We start from the raw sequence: 26,404 nt of genomic DNA, 5'->3' as shown, positions 1-26,404 counted from the left end.
TGAGACCACGCCCGCTGGAACTGGCACTGGCCTGCCAGCGCCAGGCACACCCCAGTTCCCGCCTGTGCCTCTCCCTCCACACCTCTGCGCAAGCAGAGGGAGGCAGCTCTGGCCTTAGCCAACCCAGGGAGGGGCTCCCACAGTGCTGTGGAGGGCTGGAGGGCTCCTCAAGCTCCCCCAGAGTGGATACCGAGGCCAAGGAGGTGCTGAGAGTGAGGGCTGCTAGCACATTGTCACCTCTTAACTCCAGCCAGGCTTATATAGACAGAATTCTGATCTCTCCCCTAGGATGGAGCTCCTGTGGGGGAGTGGTGGCCACCATCTATACAGTTTGTCAATTCAGCTGTTCCAGCCTGCCAGCTCTGGAGATTCTGGGTGGTCAAAATGAAGAAGGGTCCCCACCAATGCAGCACACCTGCCCTACCAAAAAGTAGCCAGACTGCTTCAGTAAGTGGGTCCCTGATCCCGTTCCTCCTGACTGGGCGAGAACCCCAGAAAGGAGTCTAAAGATACTTCCTACAGAAGTGTTTGGGCCAGCACCATGTCTGTGACTCCCTGGGATGGAGCTGCTAGAGGAAGGAGCAGGTCACCATCTTTACTGCTTCACAGCCTTCACTGGTGATACCTCCAGGTATGGGAAAAAACAAGGATTTGCTGGAGCAGACCCTCAGCAAATCACAGCAGCCCTATGGTTGCTAACAGTCAGTGGCCTAAATGTTAAAAGAAAAACAAACAGAAAACAACATGAACAAAAAAGACCCCACGAAAACACGATTCAAAGGTCAGCAACCTCAAAGATTGAAGGTAGATAAGCCCCCAAAGATGAGAAAAAAAAAATGCAAAAATACTGATAACTTGAAAAGCCAGAGGGCCTCTTCTTCCCCAAATGATGGCAACACCTCTCCAGCAAGGGCAAAGAAATGGGCTGAGGCTGAGATGGCTAAATTTACAGAAGTAGGCTTCTGATGGGGAGTAATAACTAACTTTGCTGAGCTAAGGGAGCATGTTGCAACCCAATGCAAAGAAGCTAAGAATCATGATAAAACAATATAGGAGATGGTAAGCAGAATAGGCAGTTTAGAGAGGAACATAACTGACCTGATGGAGCTGAAAACACATGAGAACTTCACAATGTAATTGCAAGTACAAATAGAAGAATAGATCAAGTGGAGGAAAGAATATCAGAGCCTGAAGACTATCTTTCTGAATGAAGACAGGCATACATGAATAGAAAAAAAATGAGTGAAAAATGAATGCACAAAACCTCCAAAAAATATGGAATTATGTAAAAAGATTAAACCTATGACTGATTGAAGTATCTGAAAGAGATGTGAGAATGGAAACAAGTTGGAAAACATACTTCAGGATATCATCCAGGAGAACTTCCTCACCCCAGCAAAACAGGCTAACATTCAAATTCAGGAAATGCAGAAAAGGTACTTCCTAGTAAGTGTCTTACTGAAGATACTCCCCAGTAAGATACTCCACAAGAAAATCAACTCAAGATACATAATAATCAGATCCTTCAAAGTTGGAATGAAAGGAAAAATGTTAAGGGCAGCCAGAGAGAAAGGCCAGGTAACCTACAAAGAAGCCTATCAGACTAACAGTGAACTTCTCAGTGGAAACCCTGTAAGCCAGAAGAGATTGGCAGCCAACATTCAACATTCTTAAAGAAAATAATTTCCAACCCAGAATTGCACATATGGCCAAACTAAGCTTTGTAAGAGAAAGAGAAAGAAGATCCTTTTCAGACAAGCAAATGCTGAGGGAATTCATCACTGCTAGGCCTGTCTTGCAAGAGATTTTGAAAGAAGCACTAAATATTGAAAGGAAAAACTGTAACCAGCCACTACAAAAACATGCTGAAGTACATAGACAAGTGACACTATGAAGCAACCACATAAACAAGTCTGCAAAATTTTTGAATATTTCAAATATTCTAACTTAATTACTCTGTGGATATAGAGGATGGAAGGGGCCAAGATGGCTGATGAGAAGCAGCTGTGGTCTGTGCCACTAACAAAGAGGAATGAAAGCAGTGAGTGAATTCAGCACCTCAAACGGAAATATCCAGGTTCTCACATTGGGACTGACTAGGCAGACAATTCAAGTTAGTATCATGATGGCAGGATCTAACTCACACACATCAATACTAATCTTAAATGTAAATGGGCTAAATGCCCCAGTTAAAAGACACAGAATGGCAAGCTAGATAAAGAGCCAAGACCCACTGGCCTTTTCTCTTCAAGAGACCCATCTCACATGCAAAGACCCACATAGGCTCAGAATAAAGGGATAGAAGAAAATTTGCCAATCAAATGGAAAACAGAAAAAAGCAGGGGTTACAATCATAGTTCCTGACAAAACAGACTTTAAATCAACAAAGATTTAAAAAGACAAAGAAGAGGATTACATCATGGCAAAGGGTTCAATTCAACAAGAAGATCTTACTATCCTAAATACATATCGTAATCAGTCAGAAGATCACCTCACTTCTGCCAAGGAGTTTAGCAGAGCTCCCCAGTGGAGAGAAGTCTCTAAGGAATCTGTAAAATTTCTTCAATCTTTAACGAATGTTTGATTATTTCTCCAAACGTCTCCTTGTTCTTGCAACTTTTTATAAGCCTATGGTGGTCAGCAAAACTAATTTTTCCTATTTGTATTTTTCTGTATGCCTAATTCCTATTTCTACTTTTACTTTTTTTCCACGAGCTTAAGAAGGAAGAAACCCTTTAATACCCCAACCTCTGGCTTCAAGCCCTCATTCCCCTCTTACGTGGAACAAAATGGTAAACTTTTACAGCACTGCATTCCCACCAGAAAATGCCTAGTTCAGAACCCAGGGCAGTTTTAGTTTAGTTTTCATGTGTGGCAGAGGGAAAGACTGAATACCCAGTGGCTGGCTACAAGAGAGGAAAGAAAGAAATAAAAAGACTAGGACATAAATGGATTTCAAATGTATTGCCTTACTTGTCCTAAAATGATAGTGTTTTTAAAAAGGCCCCTGAGTCACACAATTTAAGGGTAAGACTGTGCTTTGCATATTACATCCATGGCTGTGTTCAAGACTAGAGTTACTGAGCATGGTGGCTCATGCCTGTAGTCCCAGCATTTTGGGAGGCTAAAGCAGCAGGATCGCTTGAGCCCAGGGGTTTGAGACAAGCCTGGGCAACAGGCAACATAGCAAGACACTGTCTCTAAATAATAATAATAATAATAATGTTAGTCAGGTGTGGTAGCTTGTGCCTGTAGTCCTAGCTACTAGAGAGGCTGAGGTGGGAGGATTGCTTGAGCCTGGGAGTTCAAAGCCACAGTGAGCCATGACAATGCCATTGCACTACAGCCTAGGTGACAGAGCAAGAGAGTGAGACTATGCCTCAAAAAAAAAGTCACCACTCATCATCTTTGCAAATAACTGTATGGTGATGAATAATGACATACTAATGATGTATGTAAAATTTAGTGGCTCTGTTGTATTTTCAGAAATTAAGCCTTATTCTATATAATTCAGTCTATTTCTCACAATTCCTATTCTCATCTTTCTATGATGGTACTCTCTCCACTGGCTTCATCCTTTGACTTCTCTTTTATGACTTCTGGCTTCTCTTCTGATGTTCCTGAGCTTTATATTATTTTGAAGGGTGTGGCTGTATCAGTGCTTAGTGTTGAGCCAGTTAACTAAATCCAAAAGGGTGAAATACCACGGTGTTTTCGGTGAAACACCAAGTTGTTAAGTTAGGTAAATTACATTCTAAGGGAACTGATGCATACATGAACAAAGCTCAACTAGGGCTGTTGTTTTGTTTTCTGCTTTTTTCTAGTTGGGTTTTGTTTTTCTGGATGGGATATTCTAAGTTAAAGGTTTCAATAAAAAGTAGATAATACCCGAGCAAATCTCTACTTCTCAGCATAACCTTTTATACATATTGTTGTTTTTAAATGATAAAAATATGATACATTTCATCTTCAAAAGAAATTAATTTTTTCTGTCTAAAGGAATTGATTTTGCTAAGGTGGCATATACACATGTCTGAAAAGGTGGCTTATTGGACTTAGATTGTATGTTTCAATAGGAAATACTGAAGTACAAATACTTTGGTTAAAAACACTTTCTTAAACTCTGTGATTTTCACTTATTGCTGCCGTTGTGTCTGCCAATCCTGACAGAGGAGCAGCACAGCCACCATTGTGCAGCAGCGCGTTAGAGGAGAGATCCAAAAGATGCTTTGTCACTACGTAACAGTACACAATCCAGGAGACAATCGGTTCTCAATGAAAAAGGGGATGCTATTGAAGGTAGTAAAACTCAGCGTCCTGTGATTTCAAAGAAATGAGTACCTGCTCCTCTTTTCAGGTTGCGGCTTTTCAGATAGAATGGATTTTAGCCTGAGCATCAAAATTAATAACTGTCTTGGGAGACCGAGGAGGGCAGATCACCTGAGGTCAGGAGATCAGCCTGGCCAACATGGTGAAACCCCACCTCTACTAAAAATACAAAAATTAGCTGGGTGCGGTTGTGGACAACTGTAATCCCAGCTACTTGGGAGGCCGAGGCAGGAGAATCACTTGAACCCAGGAGACGGAGGTTGCAATGAGCTGAGAGTTTGCCACTGTACTCTAGCCTGGGCGACGAGAGCAAGACTCTATCTCAAAAAAAAAATTAAATTAATAACTATCATTTGATTGTTGGTCCACCTATGCCTGGTAGCTTTTAAATAATTATCATGAAGATGATCTTTATTTTCCCTCTTTTGAAGGTAGTATTTGCTTACGGTACAATATTACTACTATATATTATGTAATAATAATTACTACTAATAATTATTACTACTTATATTAGCTAATAATGTCTATATTTTGGAATGATTATGACTCCTTCTCAGGAATTATCTCATTTAAATCTTAATAATATATCAGTGAATTTATCATCCCGAATTTTAAATATGGAAATGGGCTCAGGAAGACCAAATAACATATTTTAGTACCAAAATGCTAGTTTGTGATCAAGCCCAGACTTAAGTGTAAGTTGTCTGCATTAAGAGCTTTTATTATTTATCAGTAGTCCTGTTGTTTCTTACATATAAAATGTAAATCTTTGAGTTAAAAAAATTTTGTTAGTACCAATTGTAAAGACACTCTATTTTGATGCTTTGTTCTTATGTGAACCTAAACTTTATATATATGTGTGTGTGTGTGTGTATATATATATATATATATATATATATACATCTTAAGGGAAGAACAGGGGTATCTAACACTCACTGAGCACCCCCTGTGTGGTAAAAACTTCCTAGTTATTTTTGCATACATCACCTCAATTCTTCTCTTCACAACAAACTTTAGAGTTACATATTACCATCTATTTTTACTTATGAGAAAACCGAAGAACATAGAGGTTAATAGAAAATTTTATCTTTCAAAAAGCGTGTGATGCTCATCTACAAAGGACGGATGGATACATTCTTAGTGGAAAAACAGACACAAGAAGGGGATTTCCTTGAAAAAAAAGTTAAAAATGTTATCAAAAGCAGTCTTGTATTAGGGAATTTTATTTATAAACACTCTGACTCCTCCTCAATAGCATAATGTTGATTGCAATTTATTCTAGGTTTCTGATATATTCTGCTTATCCATCCATTTTTGTTTTTTCTTACTGTTAATGCATTGCATAAATATGTAATATTATTTATTTATTTATTGTTGAGGTGGAGTCTCACTCTGCTGCCCAGGCTGGAGTGCAATGGTGAGATCTCAGCTCACTGCAACTTCCACCTTCTGGATTCCAGTGATTCTCCTGACTCAGCTTCCCGAGTAGCTGGGATTGGAGGTGTCTGCTACCATGACTGGCTAGTTTTGTATTTTAGTAGAGATGGCGTTTTACCATGTTGGCCAGGCTGGTCTCAAACTCCTGACCTAAGGTGATCCACCTGCCTCGGCCTCCCAAAAATAACCTTTAATAATGGTACTTTTTCTGCATGTATGTCCATGCTCATCAAGATTTTATTTCTAGTTCTTATGTTATATGACACTACCTGTTTTATGTCAGATTAAGGCAGATTCTGAAATCTGGCAATAGTTAGCAAAATGAAGCAAGAATTTGCTATTATACTTAAAATATTAATAGATGAGTTTTAATTAATTTTATTAATAAAGTTATGTTTTCAATAGATTATAGTTATTTTCAAACTTATTTATTTTTTACATTAAGTTTTATTTTCCCATATCTGTGTCTTAATTCTTATACATATATTGATAATATTTAGTCTTATACATTTTTGCTGTAAACTATTGTAAAATTTTGTCACAGCAGAGATATACACACATTCAAACATGTGTAGACATGTATCTGTATCCATGCCTTTGCTGCAATTAAAAATGGGTTCTTCTCTTTAATTCCTTTCTTAAATTCTTGCTTCTTCAGGAAAGTGCTACTATAATAGCTAAGTATTAGAAAATGTGCATCTTTAAAAATAATAAAAAATCAATGATTATCATGTTGAATTTCAAAATTTACAAGGCATGGCATCAAATGTCTAAAAATAAAAAGTAATGTGGATGTGAATCTCTACTTTTATTTTTTAACTTGAAGTTGCATATAACTGTTCTGCTTATGCATATAGGGTGACTCCAAAATGTGTTTGGTAACTAACAAGTAGCCTACAATTGATGATGATAATAATAAATAAACAAAAACACATGGCCTTTTTTAAGTATAAGTTGATTGCAATCAACATTATGCAACTGAGGAAGAGTCAGAGTTTTAATAATAAAACTCCTTAGTGAAAGATTACTTCTGATAAAATTTTCACATTGTTTTATTTTACATTCCTTGTGCACTGAAGAAAAGGTGTTAAACACCTTTTAACAGTGTTAAAATTGCTTATAGGCTTAGACTCATGACTGATAAAATGAACTGATGTATTTTGTGGAAGACTTGAAAGAAATTAACAATTTCTTTTTAATTAATATATCGTTGTCTGTCTGGGTCCTAATGTGCAGTTAATTCATGCCTAGTAAAACTATTTAACAACTCTTCCATAATTTTTCAATTTATTCAAAGTTACCAATTGTAAAAGTAAAATTATTGATTTACATATGTCTCCCTTTCTCACTGTCTTTCTCTCTCTCATTCCCTCAATAACTAATATGACAGACTTCACACACTATGTTTTAACGACTGAGTCATATATGATAAAACAAATAATTAGTAAAGTTTTCCTGTTGGGTCTAATAGCTCTGCCTTACCAAGCTATGATACACATTGCATCAATTAAGCCTTATTTGAGCTGATGATGAGAGAGTGAAATGATAAATACAATGATTTATCTTTTGTATAAAATGGCAGAAGTAGGTTCCACCACCACGTGTAACCTCCATTCTCAGATTCACTTCAGGGTCCACGATAACTACTCCAATTCCAGATTTCCTTATCAATATTCCAAACAGGAGGAGGAATAGGGAGAAGAAAGTCACACACTTCCCTTTTATTGGCAGCTCCTGGAAGTTGCAGTCCCCACTTTTGTTTATATTCCATTGGCCAGCATCACACTAAGATTGAACAGTGTCTGTAGAGGGGATGAAGCATTGTACATTACTGCATTCTGAACTAAGCATTGGAATTTCAAACTCTTCACAATAATATAAGACAGATTTTCATTGACTCGTCCTATTTCTGCCACAAAACCAAGCTAATTAATAAATACTAGTAAAGAAAATTGTTACTAGAGTTTTGGTTAGTGCTAATTCTAAGGCCATAATAGCCAGGAATTTGTTTTATATGATTAGCTACAAGATATTTTCTAGATATGTGATTAATTATGACAAGGCTAAAAAAAAAGCCTTGCTTAAAAATTACTAGCTACTTCATTAAACTAGAGCATTATATCTGGCAATCTTAACATTGTCAGATTTGTAACATTGTTAAGATTTGTACAAATGTTAACATTGTTCAGATTTGTACATTTCAATAATGAAGTTTTAAGGTTATAAATGTCATTACATTTTACATTTATACAATTTCTAAGTTGTGTAAATATTTATTTATTAAAGTGACTCTTCACCAATAACTTAATCTCCTGAGAAGATTGTTATATTTACTGTGATCTTATAAAAACCCCACACAGCAATATAACTGCCAACCAGATGGAATGATAAAAATAATTTAAGGATTCATTATATTTTCCCACTAAATTTTCTGCTTTATCCATAGTTAGTCTTGATTTTACTGTGCACTAGGAGTCAAAATGACTAATGCAAACAGAAGTAACAAATGGCAGCTTAATGCACAAGCATGGGGAATTAGAGTTGCAGTGCGTGGTCTAATCATTTCACATGGGGATTAACCTCAGAATAAAAATGGGCTTGTTACTATATATTAATGGATTATTTTAAAAGTATATTATTTTTCCGTGTAAATTTTCCCTAGCTATTCAAAACAGTAATTTATTTTTATCACATCGTTTTCTAGAATAAAAGAACATGAGAAAAATAATGAAAAATGAAAAAAAAATCCTTGGTTTAATTTTTTCATAGATTATGCATGAGATGAATCTCTTTATAATATTAATTATGTAGCATAAATACTAATAATTATTAATCAAATAGCACTAACTCTGATCTCTCCTGTGCTAAGTTATACCTGGTTGTCATTACTGAGACACTTTACTTCCAGCCTCTGTACAGTACAATTTCTGTGCTGATCCTGTCTGAGACAGGTTTTTACTTTAGGAATTTTATCACTGCAAATTCAAAAAGCCTACCATTTAGCCCTGCTGTTACTCTGTACTCTACCTTGGGAATAAGCATTACCTCCCATATGCCTAATGATTAGCAGCCTGCAGTGGATGCTTATTTAACACAATCCATACACTCCTCCTTTATCTTGGCACATGGTCCTATTGACAGTTATTTTTGGACATCCTATGAAATAGCACATATTATATTAAATTTCCAGGTCAACACCCAGGACGCCGTGCCTCCTCCACATTTTCTCTTCTTATTTTACACATGTATTGAACAGATGAATACATGTGGTTGGCAGAGACATTGGTTGGAAAGAGCCTCAGTATCTGAACCACTCATGGAAAAGACCAACCAGCTACCCTGTAACAGGATTATCAATAGAGTGGAAATGTACTTCATTGTACCTAGTGTTTATACTATCTCATTCTGTTTGTTACTGCAGCCTAATCTACTCTCCCTAGTACATAGCCAAATTCATTCTCTTTAAGGTTAACCTTTTATTTCAACATTCTTTCTGAATACTCCAAATGCATTTGGTTCATTCCAAATGGACCAAAGTGTGTTTTGCTGAGAACAGAGATGATATGATTAAAATAAATTAAAAATAAATATTTATAGTGTAAAGACAAAAAAATATGAATATTTATCTTCTAACTACTTGTATTAACATATAAACATAACATGTTAATGATTTGAAAGTTTTCCCACACATTTAAGGGCATTAAAAAGACTAATACATTTTTAACAAAGTTAAAATATGTGCAGCACCATAGCAAATATTTAGAAATTTTTGTCTTGTTAATTTTTAAATCATCACTGAATTAAAATAAGTAAAATATTTATAAAAATACAACTATTTTTAATATAGATTAGGGGAAAATCTTTAGAATTGGTTTTCGATATAATATTCAAAAAATGAATTATCTGCATATAGAATAAGGGGCTCTGCTTGAACTTTCCCCTTTCTTGTCGCTTATAGATTGACATTTTCTATAAAATATCATTTTTTAAAATAATGGTTGTCTCACAGGTAACATTCTATTTGGTTCTATCTTTTCCTGAAATATATTCAGAAGTTGGCAAGCAATTAAGATCAGAAAATTGGAAATAGGTTATTTCATGAGTGATTTATTATTGAAATATATATTGAAATGGTGGTCATGAAAAAGGTAAAGAAAACTCAGAATAAATTGGGTGCAGAGTGCAATGCTGTACTTGGCGCATTTGTTTTTCTCAGTAAAATGTTTCAAACTATAAGGTATATTAAATTAGTAATTGTACTTCTTTCTGTAGTAACTTGTACTTAGAAATCTATTCAATCATGGTATCTATTTGCATTTGACTAACCCATAAAATTAATCTATAACTAAGAACATTTTATACATTGCAAATGAAAGTCTTTCTACTTATTTACACTACTTATTTTAATGTATGGGTCGGGGAGAAAAGTCTGACTCCATTTCTGATGTCTACTGACAGCTTTAGAGCCTCTCTCCCTGTTCCCATCTTCCTCGCATTTGGGACAGTCAGTAAGTCTGGTGCTCTCTCCTTTGACACCAGCAGGAAGTTCAATCCACAGAAACCTGGCCAGTGAAGGAACACTCATCCTGCCCTATTCTGTAACTGCAAAAAAAGGTCAAAGCCAGTTGCTCTCCCTGGGTCTCTCCATTTTAGACCTTGTGGGATGTTGCCCTGTTCTTTCCAGGACATTTCATGATAGGAGTCATACCAATTTTTCTTACTTTCTTGGAGTGAATATATCGTCATCGGGCTCAAATCTAACCTACTAAGTGGGAGGGGCTCCATCTTATATTCATGAGGTGATCACAAAACAATGTATATTTATGTTACCTCTAAAGACGTGTATCCAATACCTAAAGTAGTCCCCAGATTGATTGTACCCTCTGGCTACCAGCATATATGGCATCCCTAAATCGCCCTATTCTCATTTTTCTTGCTGTCTTAGTAACATCGAACTTTATCAATCAGCTTGTACAACACAAGTAAACCATAACTTCAGAAAAGTCATAACAGCAAGACTAAGCATAATATTTAACTGCTACCATTGTGTCTAATAAATAGCAAATTTATAAGTATGTTAACAATGACTATCACCCACATATACTGCTAATTCTTTCACCAAAGTTAGATTATACTTTATCTGTCATAGAAAAAAATTTTTCTAACTCAGTGTGCCAATAAGTCCTAGAGGCAATGCAATTCCAATAGCAATGAGCATTTTCCTCTGCCCAGATCTTGGTTGCAAATACTATTCTCTCATTAAAGGAATTCAACCTTCTTGGAGAAACTACTGATTTTAGAGCTGGAACAGGAAAAATACAAGATGAGCCTGGAACACCTTCTAGGGCCAAAAATCAAGGAAGTGGTCAAAAAAACAAAAGGATGGGGAATGCCAAAGGGGCACAAGTGCCCATTGAAATAGCTTCAAATAGTCAATGTTGGAATAATTTGAACCATGATCTCTTCTAGGAAGCCAGTCAAATTCACCACACGTTATGCCTCTACTCTATCCTTTCCTTCAGCACGAGCAATGGACATGACATCTAGGATGGCCATTTGAGGATTTCATTTTAGGAAGAAATAAAATTATAGTGTTCTAAGGGGTCACAACTCTATTTGTTGGAAAGAGACTGTATTACATAAACTGCAGAGACAAAGGTCACAGGTAGGTGGAAATTAATTTTATAACCTAGTGGTGAGCTCGCTTTCGCTGAGTGACTTCAAAACTACTTGTAACTTTTGCATCTGATAATTTGCACTTAATTTTCCCTATCTGAGAATAACATTGATCACCTGGTGAACTAGATGAAGCTCTAACATAACCTCATCTGTTAATATTTCCAAACCTTAGCTGAGTGGATCCTCCATATTTTCTGCTTCTACAAGACCTAAAATAGTTGGTGTGTTATAATTATTGATGTTTTCAACTAATACCTGGAATCTTTGAGAGAAAGATTTGTGACATATTCACCTTTATAAGCCAACTCAATATGTGGAACATAGAAGTCTATTGATGAATGCTGAAAAAAATCAAATTACAGTTTTTTCTTAATGAACATATGGCTGCCACGGATCCAGATCAAAGATTTCATTACATTTCCTGTACATTCATCAGTAGATCATAGTCAAATGAGCTAGTTAGCCTCAGAGCAGGACCTGAATTGAGCTTCAGAATTACTGGTAATTTGATGTAGGAAATTCCCCTTAAATAAACTGTCAATTGGCTGTCAGTGTTTATATCATTTGGTAACTTACAGTTTTTTTGCTCTAGATAATATTCCACATTAAATAAAATGATTTGAGCACTGCTAAAAACCAGATCCGCAATGCTCAGACAAGACAACCAAGAAAGCGTTTTCGACGAAAGAAGAATGCATGGCTTCTTTGTATATATGTACATCTTTAGAGTTTCAGGAAACCATCGTTCTACTTATCTTCATAATAACCTCACAAATAGAGCATATTCTAAATTTCAATTATCTTTTTAAATGTTGAAAGTGATTTTAAATAATATCTCATACTTTACAAGTGTCGAAATTGAGATCGAGAACAACTGAAATCTTCCTCCAGCCATATATTAAATAGATTTCACTGAGATTAAGAACAAAGGTGACTGACTTTAATTTTGTTTTCATCCCAAATATGTAGCATTACTTATATTTCTTTAATACAATAACTATAACTATGCATAAAATAAATAATCCCTGAGTACTTACAACTAAATAAAAATATTACTAATAAAATATATATTGAGCAAGTGCCACATTATAGAGAGTGCACATGCATTCATATATATATATGCAATTTAAACAATAGCTACCATCAGCTGCTCTTTCCTGAGTTACTGATTTTTTTTTTTAATTAATGAGAGCTAGAATCTTAATAGAACTTAGGCATTGTATTTAGCACGGGGTCTAATTTCCAATTTCATGATTTTATTTATTGAAAATGAAGAGCATAGGTTAGGGACTTATTTGGTCACTGGTGTTAGGGCGATGTGGATGTGTGATTTGGAGGTTAGGTATCACTTTCATTTTTGGACTTTCAGCTGGCATGACCTCTGAGCATAAGAAGCACAGGGCTATGTGTAGGGATCATCAATAGAAAGCAATTAAGTCATATGGAGCCAAATAGAAGTCTAGAGATCTTGCTAATGTTTTCCTGTGTAAGTACATGCCCTTTGGCTAATTATCATAGTATCCTTGCCTTACAGCGTAATAATTCCTCCTTTCTCTATAGGAGAGGATCATTATAGCATCTGCTTTGTCTACACGTTTTACTTATGCACAAATTTGTGCTGTTTCAGGTTGAGGTTGCTCAAATAGGAGAAAAGCAAAGCTCCCAGGAGCTGCAGTGTTACACTCCTGCTGATAAGGCAGGAAGTTTCTTGACTATAGCTCAGCTGGGATTTTTGCAGTTTCCACAGCATAGGTTAAGTAACTGAGTGTAGAAAACGGCTATGGAATTTGCTTTGCTTAACACATACATTTGTTGATAAGTGAACTTAAATGTGTGTAAAGCAAACCTAATAGTATGTAAAATGGGCATCATCAACATTAGATTTTAAAGAAGGTAGCAAAAACATTTAAAGTTATACACTCTAAGAATATCCACTCATATTTTAGTAAATGTTAATTTTTCTTCCATAGAGTACATTGGTATTCATCTTGATATTCATGTGTTATAATGCTAAAATGTGTGTGTATTTATGTAATTTTCATAATATAATTTCAGAACCGGCTTACTGAACTCTCGAGAAAAATAGCACTTTCTCATCACCATCAATTACTATAAATTACATATAAATCATTCAAATATTCTCTTACCTCAACTTCTTAGATCTTAAGACTTCCTGTGAGAAGCTCTGAAAGTAAACTAGCAGCATTTCCGGGTTGTCAAAAATTGAGGGAAGGTAGTTAGTCTTTGTATCACAGATTAGATAATCATTAGATACAGGACACCTGAGACCAATTTCAACCTTAATTGAGACAATTGCCTGCAGACAAGAGCAAGTCTCTGAGATAGATGGAACTAGGAAGTACTGGCAGCTAATATGCCCAGCAACTAAGATAGGCACACATCAGCCCAAAGGAAGAGATCTGGGCAGAACAAGACATTATGTACTATATTCTCCACTTTGTCCCACTCACACCCATTTGCTTGTTCTTATCGTTGAATAAAATTCTAGTTGGTCTTGTTACTGCGAAACTTACAAGGAAAGAGTTTATGGGAAAAACCATAGCCCAATATTGCAATTGATTTCAAGGTAATAATTACAATTTATTATTCCCTTATTCCATCATCTATTCTAGATTTCTCTCCCTCTTGGCTAGCACTCACAAGGTCTAGGTGGAGTGCTTTGTGACAGGATTAAGGCACATAACCTTGAAGATTCAGTCTCTGGCTATCTTCATGTTCTCATGCCACGGTGAGTGCATTTCTGTGTGAATTCACAGTTAAAATTGGGCATGTGAACCCAAAATATACCCTAGTGGATCACCTGAGCACCCATAACATTCCTCCCTTCCCCTGTTGTGTAGCAGCAGCCCTGCTTTCCCTAGTGATGAGAAACACTTACCCTTCCTGTTATGGTGACTCTGTTAGAGTAGGTAGCTAGGCAGACACGAGCAGGGTGGGAGAGGCCCCAACCAATGTCAGGTGACCATCAGGTGATGGTCAGGCGTTTGTTAAACGGTCCCGCTAAAATAATGATTGGTTGCAGCTGATGCCAAAGAAAGACAGTCTCCCAGAAGATAGAAAACACCTGAAGTTGATGTTCGGCAGCTTCTTGATCAGATCTCAAGAGTTGGGTGAGCGGGCTCAAGCATGCGCACTAAGAGAAAACGGCAGAGTTTAACTGATACATGATCTTCTAGGAACACTCGACTTGTAAGGGAAAATCACCTCAAATAAACATGCGCAAAACTTCAATAAACACACTGCACATGCAGCCCCTCCTACATGCTGAAAGGCCACTGCACATGCGGACAGCCTGCCCCAAGAAAAAATCAAGGGAGAAGAAATGCAAACTTCAGAACAATGCCAATGTATAAAACCCCAAAGCAAAGGTCAGACAGAGCACTTGGATCTTTCAATTTGCCTGTTTGGCCCTCTTCCAAATGTATTTTACTTCCTTTTGTTCCTGCTCTAAAACTTTTAAATAAACATTCACTCATGCTCTAAAACTTGCCTCAGTCTCTCACTCTGTCTTATGTTCCCCAGCCTAATTCACTCCTTCTAAGAGGCAAGAATCGAGTTGCTGCAGACCCGTATGGACTCGCCACTGGTAACATCACTGTATCTCCCAGTAAAACATTTCCCCTTTGGGAAGTAGGACATCTAGAAGTATATTGCTTTAAGCTTGGGGAATGGAAAGTACAATCCTCCCATGGGTCACCAGAAGGATGGTGCATGATTAATCCTATTTATACTTCCACTCCATTGGTTCTCAGACCCATGGAGAGTTAAATGAAAAGCTGAATTCTGTCCTGCCCACAGAACAGAAAAATCAGTACATCAAGGCCATGACATTGCAGTAAAGAAAGAGTTTAATTGACAAGAGGCTGGCCACACCATGCAAGATAGGGAGTTAAGACTCAAATTAATCTCATGGAAGGCTCAAAGGTTAGGGGTTTTTCAAAGACAGTTTTCTGAGCAGGGAGATAGGGTATGAGTGCTGATGATTGGTTACGGATGCAATCTTAGGGGTGGAAAATGGTCCTCCCGCACTGAATCTGTTCTTGGGCGGGATTGACAGGACTGGTTGAATCACAGGTCTCGGTGGGGCCACCCAATTGTCAGAACTGAAAAAGCCTGAAAAGACATCTCAAAAGGCCAATCTTTGTTTTTACAATAGTGATGTTATCTGTAGGAGTAACTGGGGAAGTTGCAGATCTTGTGACCTCCAGAATAATGGCTGGTAATCATTCAACAATGCCTACCTCTTAGTAGAATGCAGGCCCTTCTCATTCTCGTAACCTGGTGGCATTTCATTAGTTTTTCAAGGCTGGTATAGTTTTGGGGAAGGGCTATTATCATTTAAACTATAAACTAAATTTCACTCAAAGTTAGCTTGCCCCACACCCAGGAATAACTAGGGGCAGTTTGGAGGTTAAAAGCAAGATGCAGTTGGTTATATCAGATCTCTTGCACTGTCATAATTTTCTTAGTGTTACAAATTTTGCAAAGGTGGTTCCATCCTCATCAGTGTCAGATATTTAATAAAGATGAATAAAGCTCTTAAGACTCAGAGCTTAAGATAACTCTGCAAAGATGCAAAGAAATAGGCCCTTTTCTCAATTGAGAAAATTAGACCCAAATTGAGAAAAGGGGCTATTCCTTTGCATGTGTGCGTGAAAAAGCTATTGTTCACCATCATCTCCAAATGCTGATAGGTGGGTATTAAACTCTTCGGATATTTCAGTAGAGCATCACAGCACCCCATAGCAGTAATATCTAATTGTGAGTTTTAGTTTGCATTTCCAAATTGACATGAATTTCAGTGCCTTATCAAAAATTTCATTGTATTTCTAAGATTCTCTACATGCTTACTTATTGTTTGTATTTTTGTTAGTTATTTTATTGATACATGAATGATTAAATTAGGATTATGAATTTGTATTTTTATTCCTTAATTTTGTTGAATTTTGCTTTGTATAATTTTAAACTATGTTTTGAGAGCAAACAGCCTCAGAGTTGTTAACGTTCTTGTTGAATTGATGCCTTTTAAATATATTAATGTCATATAACTATACTTATCGTAGAGCTGTAGTGCATATGCAGAGGGAAATGAAGCTAGACAGATTTTATATTAATTTGAACAGGGAGCCATAATTTTGGAATTGTAAATGTAAATTTTATATCTAGGTCAAGCAATTCAAATACTAAGTAGGACAGTAAAAAAAAAAAAAAGTTAATAGGGCAAAATGCAATTTCAACAGTTAAATTTCAGTGATTTAAAAAAAATCCCCCTCACTCCCCTCCAAAGTAGAACTACTCTGTTTTGCTTCCTGCCAGCAGCTAAGCTTCTTAAATTGATACCAGATTTTTTTCTTTTTTTTTGAAAATGCAGAAAGGAGAAGAAAAATTTTCCGGAAGAATAAGTAAATAGAAAACAATTCTACGCCTTAATTTAGAAATCATTTAAACACTTTTATCTGTGTTTTTGCAATGTGTACATACTAGTTCAAAGTAGGTAATTGTGTATTCTGTGAGTAATCAGTGAGAGAAAATATAGGATAGAAATGTTTGTTCAGTGCTCAAATTAAAATGATGGAGATGGAACTGTGGTTTTCATCAGTGTTCATTTGAATTACCGTCTCCTTAAAAAATCATTACCACACTACAAACTTCAAATGTTCCATCTTTCTCCTATTAGAGACATTGTAAAATATTTTCTCTACTTTCAATATTTTTATGTGGTTAGATGCCACATATAAAAACCAGGTTTAACAAGGAGAAAGAAACCATTGGCATTAATTAAGTTAGAATTCCAAATAGTTGGTTGTATATAATGTGTTTCATGGAAATTAATATCAAATTAATATATCCACCACATTTTTTAATTTTGATACAATGATACATCAAGTTTACTGTTTACTGTTTTCTTGTTAAAAGAGTAATAGAAGAAAATTATAAAATACTAAATAATTAGCTCTGCCTGAAAGTCATGTCAACAGTCTGTAACATTTGCAGGATTTCTGAAATGCACTGTGGTAGAGACCTGGAAGTACACAGCTCAGTTATCTCTTGCAGAAAAAAAGCTGCTGTGTGGAGTGGAATCAGCTGACAGCCCCAGCTCCTGTGCCTTCATAGGTAAAATTTACATCAAAAAGGTAAACTGAGGCAAAATAAAAATTTTAAAACAGTTTATTTGAACAAGTAGCAATTCATGAATTAAGCAGCTTTAAGCTGGAAGTGGTTTAGGATCTCTGCCAAGGTAAGGCAAGTGGAAAGCTTTTGTAGGAAAAAAAATGCAAAAAAAAATTTAAAAAATTATAAAAGTATTTATACAGTTTCTTTATTTGGTCTACTCTGCTAGAAAGTTCCTAGTTATATATATTAGTGTCTCATAAACTATTTTCTTAGTTTGTTTTCCCTTGCTTATACAGAATACTTGAGACTGAGTAATTTATTAAGAAAATAAATTTATTTCTTACAGTTATGGAAATGGAGAAGTCCAAGGTCAGTGGTCCATGTCTTGCCAGAGGCTTCTTGCTCTGGTGGGATGGGGACTTTCTGCAGAGACCCAAGGCAGCTCAGGGCATCACATGGTGAGGAGGCTGACTGTGATAGCTCAGATCTCTCTTCCTGACTTCTTAAAAAGCCACTAGTCTCCCTCCCATGATAACCTATTAATTCATTAACCCATTGATATATTAATCCATTAAAGAATAATCAACGAATCAGGGCAGAGTTCTAATGACCTAATCACCTCTTAAAGGCCCACCTCTCAATACTGCCACAATGGAGATTAAGTTTCAACAGTTTGTCCAGATTAAGTTTGTCCAGAGGGGACAAACACCCAAATCATAGCACCGCTCAAACAGACAAGAGGCCTGTAAAGTGGGTAATGGTGCACCTCATGTATCTCCACTAATTCATAAGCATAAAGTTTCTAATAATTCCATAGTGGAATGAACTTCAATAAGACCTACAGACAACTCAGAATGTTTAAGAAATTTGTATTACTGGGAACACAATTACTTGGACTACAAAGGAAGAAACAGCACAACATAAAAAATACTTTGGACCTCCAAACTATTACTTGCAGGAAGTAAGCTGAGAAAATTATTGGGCTGCAAACATAGGCTACATTTTATATTAAAGGAAGGTGAATTTAAAGGCTAGAACCCAAAGCCCAGAGAGTAGAGTCAAGATTAAAGGAGAACATCCCCAGACAAGAGTGGGTACTAATTAAGAGACTGCCAACAGGTGCCCAGCTGGGTTTCAGAATTGCTAACAGACAGTCACTGCTTTGTACCTCTTTTCCCCCTTTTAGAATGCTAGGGTCCAAGGTGGTTTCTTTATACTGATGGCCTTATTGGATGTTGAGATCACCAGCAGTAGATACCTTGACAGGACTTCCATGACATTCGAGGAATCCCAAATATAGTACCTAAGAAGCCTCATCTCTCCCTAAATCTGAAATACATGACAGGATCCTGAAGCTCAAACCTAAGATTAATGATGTAATAGGCAACACATTATTATCTATTACATTATACTAATGATGTAATAGATAATACTTTTGAGGATCTTGGAGGATCTGAGTCTATTAAGCCTGTGGATAAATGTAAATAATTTGTGGTCAGAAAGCAAACTGTGATTGTTTGAAAATAATTGGTAAATATACTGATGTTCTTTCTTGCAAGATGGGGTTTATCTCCACTTGAAAATGAGCTGGCCTAGTGACTCACTTTACCCAAGGGCAGGTAGCAGAACTGACACGGTGTGACTTGCAAGTCTATGGTGGAAAGGGTGAAACAGTTGCCATTTGGCTTTTTCTATTGAGAGCGTTTTCCTTTTCTTTTTATTTTCAAGTGGCCATATATTATTCATCTAATTATCCTTATTTTATACCACAATAAAAACTTCAATAAATTCTAACAGTTCAAAATAGCAGATACCACATTCTCTGAGATTCAATGAATTAAAACCAAAAATGTATATTTTGAAAATATACATACATTGCTTACAATTAATTGATATAATATGAATGTGGTAAAGGTGATGTTAGATATGAATCCTTATCTAAGTATGGAGACTAATGTGCCTGCTACTTTGTAGGCAAATAGTCAATACAGATTTGCTGAATAAATCAATGCATGCATGCTTGATGGAGACATGAAGGCATCTGAGGTGGTATAAGCTTAAATAAATAAGAAATGAGCTGGGAATGCCTATACCATTACCATGCCAAACTAAAAAGAAGTTCATATTCTGAAATGAAACATTTTTAAAGAGTTTTCTTTTTTTAACCATACTAATTAACAAATCAAAGCATAGGTATAGAATCAGAATGTGCTACTAACTGACCTAATATTAATATTTATTTGACCTACCAATTTTAACTTAATGAAATTTGTAAGAGTGTGCACCATTTTGGGTCTAATACAACCAAGTATGAATAAATAAATGTTATTTAGCCCAAAGCCCTACACAAATGAAAGATTTAAAAAAAAATGCTTTGGACCCCCAAACTGCTATGGTCAGAAAGTAAAGTGCCACAAATCTATCTTTTTACATATTCTTCCTGCCCCACTTTCTCACTAAACGGATAATATGTCCTAATTCAGAAGAGCCAGCACATTTACATGTTGTCTGAGTATCTTTCATAAGTCTTCGTATTCATATCTGGAGATAAAGTATTTCAAATAAAGTGTATGTAATATCTCCACACAAAAAGAATATATAATCTAATTGCTTTGCTCACAGGTTTCCTGTTTAAAGAAAGAGTCTATTTAAACAAAACATGAACCTCTTTCCCTCTTTTAGATTACATAAAAATAAAATACCACGGGCAAAACTGTATACATGTTCATTTTATCTGTTAATGTTCTCAAATAGAAACTGTTTTCTCCAGTTTTGATTGTTTCCTCGTCTGTAGAGACATAATACTTGAAGGAAATGAAAGAAATGAAGAGATTTCTAGCACAAAATACACAGCATGAGTCCATTCAACTGACCACAGGATGCTGCTACATCGCTGCTGGATTGAAACTTCAAACCCATTAAACAGAGTGGAAGCATTAGAACTTCTGAAGTCAAAAGTTCAGCAGGGAGTGTTTCAGGATGCTTCCTACCTCTAATTTTCTCTAATAACACAGAGGCCGTTGTCATCTCGTAGGGCACAGTGGTCAATAACTGCCGAGATTCTCTGCCTGTAGTCAGTCAGATAAGAACCTATTTGCTCCATTAATTGGTGAAGCAGCAGCGGCTCTTAGAGGGGATGGAAAAAGAAAGAAATATTGCTTTGAAATATAAAGTTACATGTTTTTATTTTGGAGTCAGAAGAGATTTGTTAGGGAGTTTTGTATGATAGTGTCACCTTTCAACCCCTGCTTTTCCCTGCTGATTGTAGATAGCTCTAAAGGTGGGACAAAATAAATTAATCACATTTACGAGACTGACGCTTTCTTCTCTTGCCACGTAGGATAACTGAAGTAACGAGGGAATGCTTTCTTTCCAGTTTTCCAGCTGTGTTTCTAGCAAGCAACCTTCCACATGCAATCATATTCGAAGACATTAGAATGATCACATTTTCTGAATAATCATTACAGAGGCAATGTTTTTAAAAAATATTTTTTCTATCTCTATCCTCAATTTCAATGTCTATATATTATTAATTTATGTGTATGTATATATGTTTCTGTGTGTATATATGTGCGTGTGTGTTCATCTGCCCAATGAAAACGCTAATTTTTAATTTCTGGTAAGGCCTCTGCATAGTCCTTAAGTATCTGATCATTGAATTACTTAAGCAGATTAATATTGCCGCTTTTATTTGGTACTAGATTTACAGATAGACAGTGTATAGAGATATATACTTTTTGGGGAACACTCAATCCAAAGTCAAACAATACCTCCTTGTTCTGATTTGGATAAAAAATATTCACCTGTGAAAATAAGTTCAAAGGGAATATATATATACACACACACACACACACACACACACATATATAATTATTGTTGTTAGTTTTTTTCTAATTATATTCTTGTTTGCTTTTTTTGTCATGGCAAAATACATATAATCGGAAATTTACCATATTATTTATTTCTAACTAAATCCCTAATTGTTACAGTAAGGCCCTCAGAAACAGAAGGTGTGATCTTTGGAAAAGCATCTTTTCTTTGCACAGTGAAAGTATTTACCAATGAAACCAAATTAATCTTATGGAATTGTATGCAAATTTTAAAAGCAAAGTGTTGGAGGGTAGTAAAATAATACGTGTTCTTGAATGTTAAATTTAGGTTAAAAATTAAGTTTTTCTCTATTTACATATATAGATAAGATACCAAATATAACTAAAGGCATTAATAAAAAATTGATTCTCATCTACTCCTCCCTCATAACCTTCAAACATTTGCCAGAGGCAAATTAAACTCTTCTTCTTTTTTTCTTTTCTTTTTTTTTGTTTTGAGACAGAGTCTTGCTCTGTCGCCCAGGCTGGAGTGCAGTGGCCTGATCTCGGCTCACTGCAAGCTCCGCCTCCCAGGTTCACGCCATTCTCCTGCCTCAGCCTCCCGAGTAGCTGGGACTACAGGTGCCCGCCACCATGACAGGCTAATTTTTTTTTTTTTTTTTGTATTTTTAGTAGAGATGGGGTTTCACCGTGTTAGCCAGAATGGTCTCGATCTCCTGACTTTGTGATCTGCCCGCCTCGGCCTCCCAAAGTGCTGGGATTACAGGCATGAGCCACCGCACCCAGCCAAACTCTTCTTTATTTATAAGTATATAAACTTGCAAAACCATTTATTGGTTTATAAATTTTAGATTATTTTCTAAGGAACATCTCCAATGAAGGTTGAAAATTTACCTCTGAAATCCAAAATCTCTACTTCCTCCCTATCACCTCCCCAAAAAACATTTTATTAAATAGTCAGACTTCACATTATTTAGGTTGAGTAGTCACTATGACCTGAGAGCCTTCGTGAGTAATGTTTTGTTTTTCCTGAAGTTAATAGTTATTAGGTTTACATTTTTTCCTAGTTTTGTATTCAATTATTACTCATTTTCCCAAATGCACCAACATTTAATCATAAGGTAGTAAAAAATATTTTCATATTCACATACATTAGTTGTATGATTCTCCAATGAGAATACACTATGGAACCTTTCAATTTCCCTGTCCTGCAGATTGTTTCCCCTCTTATCCTTATGAGCAAAAGTTGTCCTGGGGTTTCGTTTTCCTGCTTTTCATTGACCTATTATCTGTTTTATTGATCACTTATTTATCTTTCTTGAATACATGTGAATATATTATCTGCAATAACTTCCTAACCAAGGGTGTTTGCAAGGCAGATTTTGCATGCTAATTCAACAATATTTTCTTTCTCCTCTTACACTTATTATATAGTAGTCCGTGCTGTATTTGAGATGAATACGTTCCAAAACCCCCAGTGGATTCCTAAAATCACAAATTGATTTTCATCAGTGGGAACATGCTTCTGTTCATGTCTTCCATCCACAAATTTAATGTCTTTTCCATCTTAACTAAGCACTTATCATACACCATGGCCATAATTTTTGAAGTTTGAGGTATGACAGAAAAACTGACATGAATTTATTTTTCTCTTCTTCACAAATTCATGGATAGAAGTTTCATTCTTATTGTAGTTCTTGGCCAACTGAGCATATATTTTTTTTCTTTCTTAAGTAGAGAACTTTCCCCTTTTCAATTAAAGTAAGCACTTTGTGGCTTCTCTTTGGCATATCTGAACTGCCAGCATCACTACTCTTGCTCCTTTAAGCCATTAAGTAAAATAAGGGTTACCTGAAATCCAGCACTGGATATTGTGACAATCTGAGAACCAACGTGGTCACTCAATGACTAACAGGGTTAATATGCTGGACAAAGGGATGATTCATATCCTGGGTGAAATGAAGCAAAATAGTGTGGGATTTATCACGCTATTCAAAACAACAGGCAATTTAAAATGTACAAATTGTTTATTTCTGGAATTTTTCATTTAATATTTTCAGAGCACAGTTGACCAAGGGTAACTGAAACTGCAGAAAGGGAAACTGTGGATAAAGGCTACTACTCTGTATATTTAGCATAGATTACTAACATAAAAATATTTTTCACCCAAGAATTTTAGCACATTTGAGTTATCTTCTAGCTTGTGATGTTAAGAAATTTTACCATATTTTGATTTTTGGTGTTTTGTATGTGGCTCAGAAAATATTGAGATCTAAATACGTTCCTTCTCTCCATATTTCTGGCCGCTGTGTCTTCTTTGATTACCCTTGTTTCTAATTGTTTGTTTCCCTAAACTCATTACATTTACTAAAGTTTTATTGACTTCTTTGTTCCTTGATAACAGCTCACTACTTTTATTTACACCAAGAAAAAATAAATGTCCTGAGTGAAAATCCAACTCAGATGCTCTCTCCTGTGTCTTTTCTGTACATGATCTTGCCCTCTAATGTTCTGACTATCTTAACATATCTCTAAACCTTCAAATAGATATACATATTTTTTAAAATGTATTTATACTTTCTAGATCTTTTTTGTCAGAAATTAGTTTGTCAAAAGCTGTACCAGCAAACCTTTTGGCACTGATTAATGTTGGAATGAGGCAACAAGAACAAATTCATGCACTCTGATCCAGGTTAAGATTATTCCTCTTCCAGAATTCATTTATTTAATAATTGTTTTTAAAAAATGCCCCAAGTGGCACCAGAGAGTTTCAATTATATCTTACAAATCTTTTCCTTTCATCTTATTTACTTAGTTTTTCTAAATATTTACAGTACAAAAAAATGCACATTGATTTTTTTTAACCGTGTTAAGCTGTGTTTTTGTATTTATAAACCCAGAAAATGTACTATTTAGATGATGTATAGAGATTAGTCATTGAGACTCTTTGGCTAAATTTACCTAAGTTGTGACGGAAGACACATGACACAAAATTGAAATGCATTTTTCCTGGTCACATTAATCAGGGTATAAAGGACAATATCATTTTAAAGACATAAAATGGCAGATAATTCAGTCATCCCTTCATTTAGAAATATTTTAATAATTTGCCTCTGAAATATTTCAGACTATATTAAGTATATTATCACATATATTAAATATATTTTATGTGATTCTGTCGCTGTTTATATAGACTGAATAAAATGACAACCACACAGGAGTGAAAAACATATTGTAAGTAATTATTTTTTATTTATGGATAAAATACTTTTTAATAATTCAACTTTGTTGATAATGCTTGATACCATTAGCATCCAATTTTATAACAAAATTTTATAATTTTACAACATTTCAAATATTATACTATTGACATTTCAAATGGTCTATATATATCTATATGTGTGTATATATATTTCAATTCACAATGTCAACAAATGTACATTTATAATAGAGCGAGCAAATGGAAGTCTTTAAATGGAAATTGGCTCCACTGAATAAATTCCACTTATAGAGTCATTTGGAAGAGTATTTCTATTATAATTTCCCATATGATTCTCACCTCAAGAAGAATAATGAATTGTAATATTAATGTATTAAAAAATAAAATTCTAGTTTTATGTATCTAAACCATAGCTATATTAATCCATTCTCATACTGCTATAAATAAATACCTGAAACTAAGTAATCTATAAAGAAAAGAGACTTAGGTGACTCATGGTGCCACAGTTACAGGAAGCATCAGTGGAGAGGCCTCAGGAAACTTACAATCATGGTGGAAGTTGAAGGGGAAGCTGTCACATCTTCACATGGCCACAGCAGGAGAGCGAGAGAAGGGGGAGATGTTACACATTTTTAAATAATCAGATCTCCTGAAAACTCATTTGCTATCATAAGAGCAGCAAGGCAAAGTCCACCCCCATGATCAAATCACCTCTCACCAGGCCCCTCCTCCAACATTGGGGATTACAATTCAACATGAGATTTGGGCAGGAATACACATCCAAATCGTATCAATAGCAATGTAACACACTTTCAAATTTTGTTCAAGTTTCACATAAATAGTTCTCCAGATGTCACCATTTCCAAATCCTGATAACCTGATGATACTTAGTTCCTCACCTTCAAGAGAAACTAACACTGCTACACAGGATCTTCATCAGTCAACATATTAAATATGTGTGTATGTGAGATTTAGAGAAAACATGAATAATGGTATAGAGGTGCATAAAAATTACCAGTGGAGCTTTGTAAAACAGTAATAAAGTTTCATGTTAAACATTTGAACCCATGTGTGTATTTTCATACCTTCTGGAAACCCTCTAAAGTTGTATTAAGGGATAGGAAAAATATGTACAAGGACATATACAGACACAGTGAAGGAAAAACAATGATGGACTAGTGATACTGACCACTATTTCAAGGATGAAAATAAGCAAGCGAAGCACATCACCCCACAAAATCTGGAACCCTGTAAGTTTCATGGCTAGGAAGCCCAAGGAAGCATAAATCATGATTTTAAAGTTTGGAAGGGAATAAAGTTAATGCTGTATGATGACCAGCTTGGATCCTCATGTTCCTTCTCCATCCTTATGCTGGAGATAAAAGAGTATGTGTCATGAGCAACTGAACCAAAGTGCCCTCCACCTCAGTTTACAGTATAGCAGAGAAAATGGGTGAACTGCATGTTGCTTCATGGAAATCCTCCATCTCATTCTCTATTCCACTGCAATCTGGAATTCTGGCAGTTGAGTTTACATGAACATTTGTGCATTTACACACATTTGGGAATAAACAAATTGGCATTCCCCGCACTCACCTCCCTCACAGAATCAGAATTGCCCATGAAAAAAGACCTATAACGATTGTCATTTGGGAATTTCCTTAATAAAAGCAATTTTCTGCCCAGTCATTTTGCTGAGTCACACCACTCTATAATTCTCAACATTATGCAACACACTCCAATTTCTTTTTAATGAATTTCCTTGAATGTCTGC

At 35.7% G+C, this 26,404-nt stretch overlaps 1 protein-coding gene across 1 annotated transcript in view; it reads left to right on the top strand.

Moving 5' to 3' along the window:
- Positions 1-560: 560 nt before the first annotated feature.
- Positions 561-26,404, top strand: part of LOC107127979 (uncharacterized) — a 74,868-nt gene continuing 49,024 nt past the window's right edge. Inside the window, exons 1-4 of the mRNA XM_074021578.1 lie at positions 561-701; positions 4,171-4,299; positions 14,489-14,576; positions 17,461-17,600. Of these exons, the coding sequence (XP_073877679.1) occupies positions 561-701; positions 4,171-4,299; positions 14,489-14,576; positions 17,461-17,600 (498 nt within the window). The remainder of the gene's footprint in view (positions 702-4,170; positions 4,300-14,488; positions 14,577-17,460; positions 17,601-26,404) is intronic.

Source organism: Macaca fascicularis, chromosome 17 (assembly GCF_037993035.2).
Source record: "Macaca fascicularis isolate 582-1 chromosome 17, T2T-MFA8v1.1".
Classification (NCBI taxonomy): Eukaryota; Metazoa; Chordata; class Mammalia; order Primates; family Cercopithecidae; genus Macaca; species Macaca fascicularis.
This window is presented reverse-complemented; position numbering and strand designations above follow the sequence as displayed.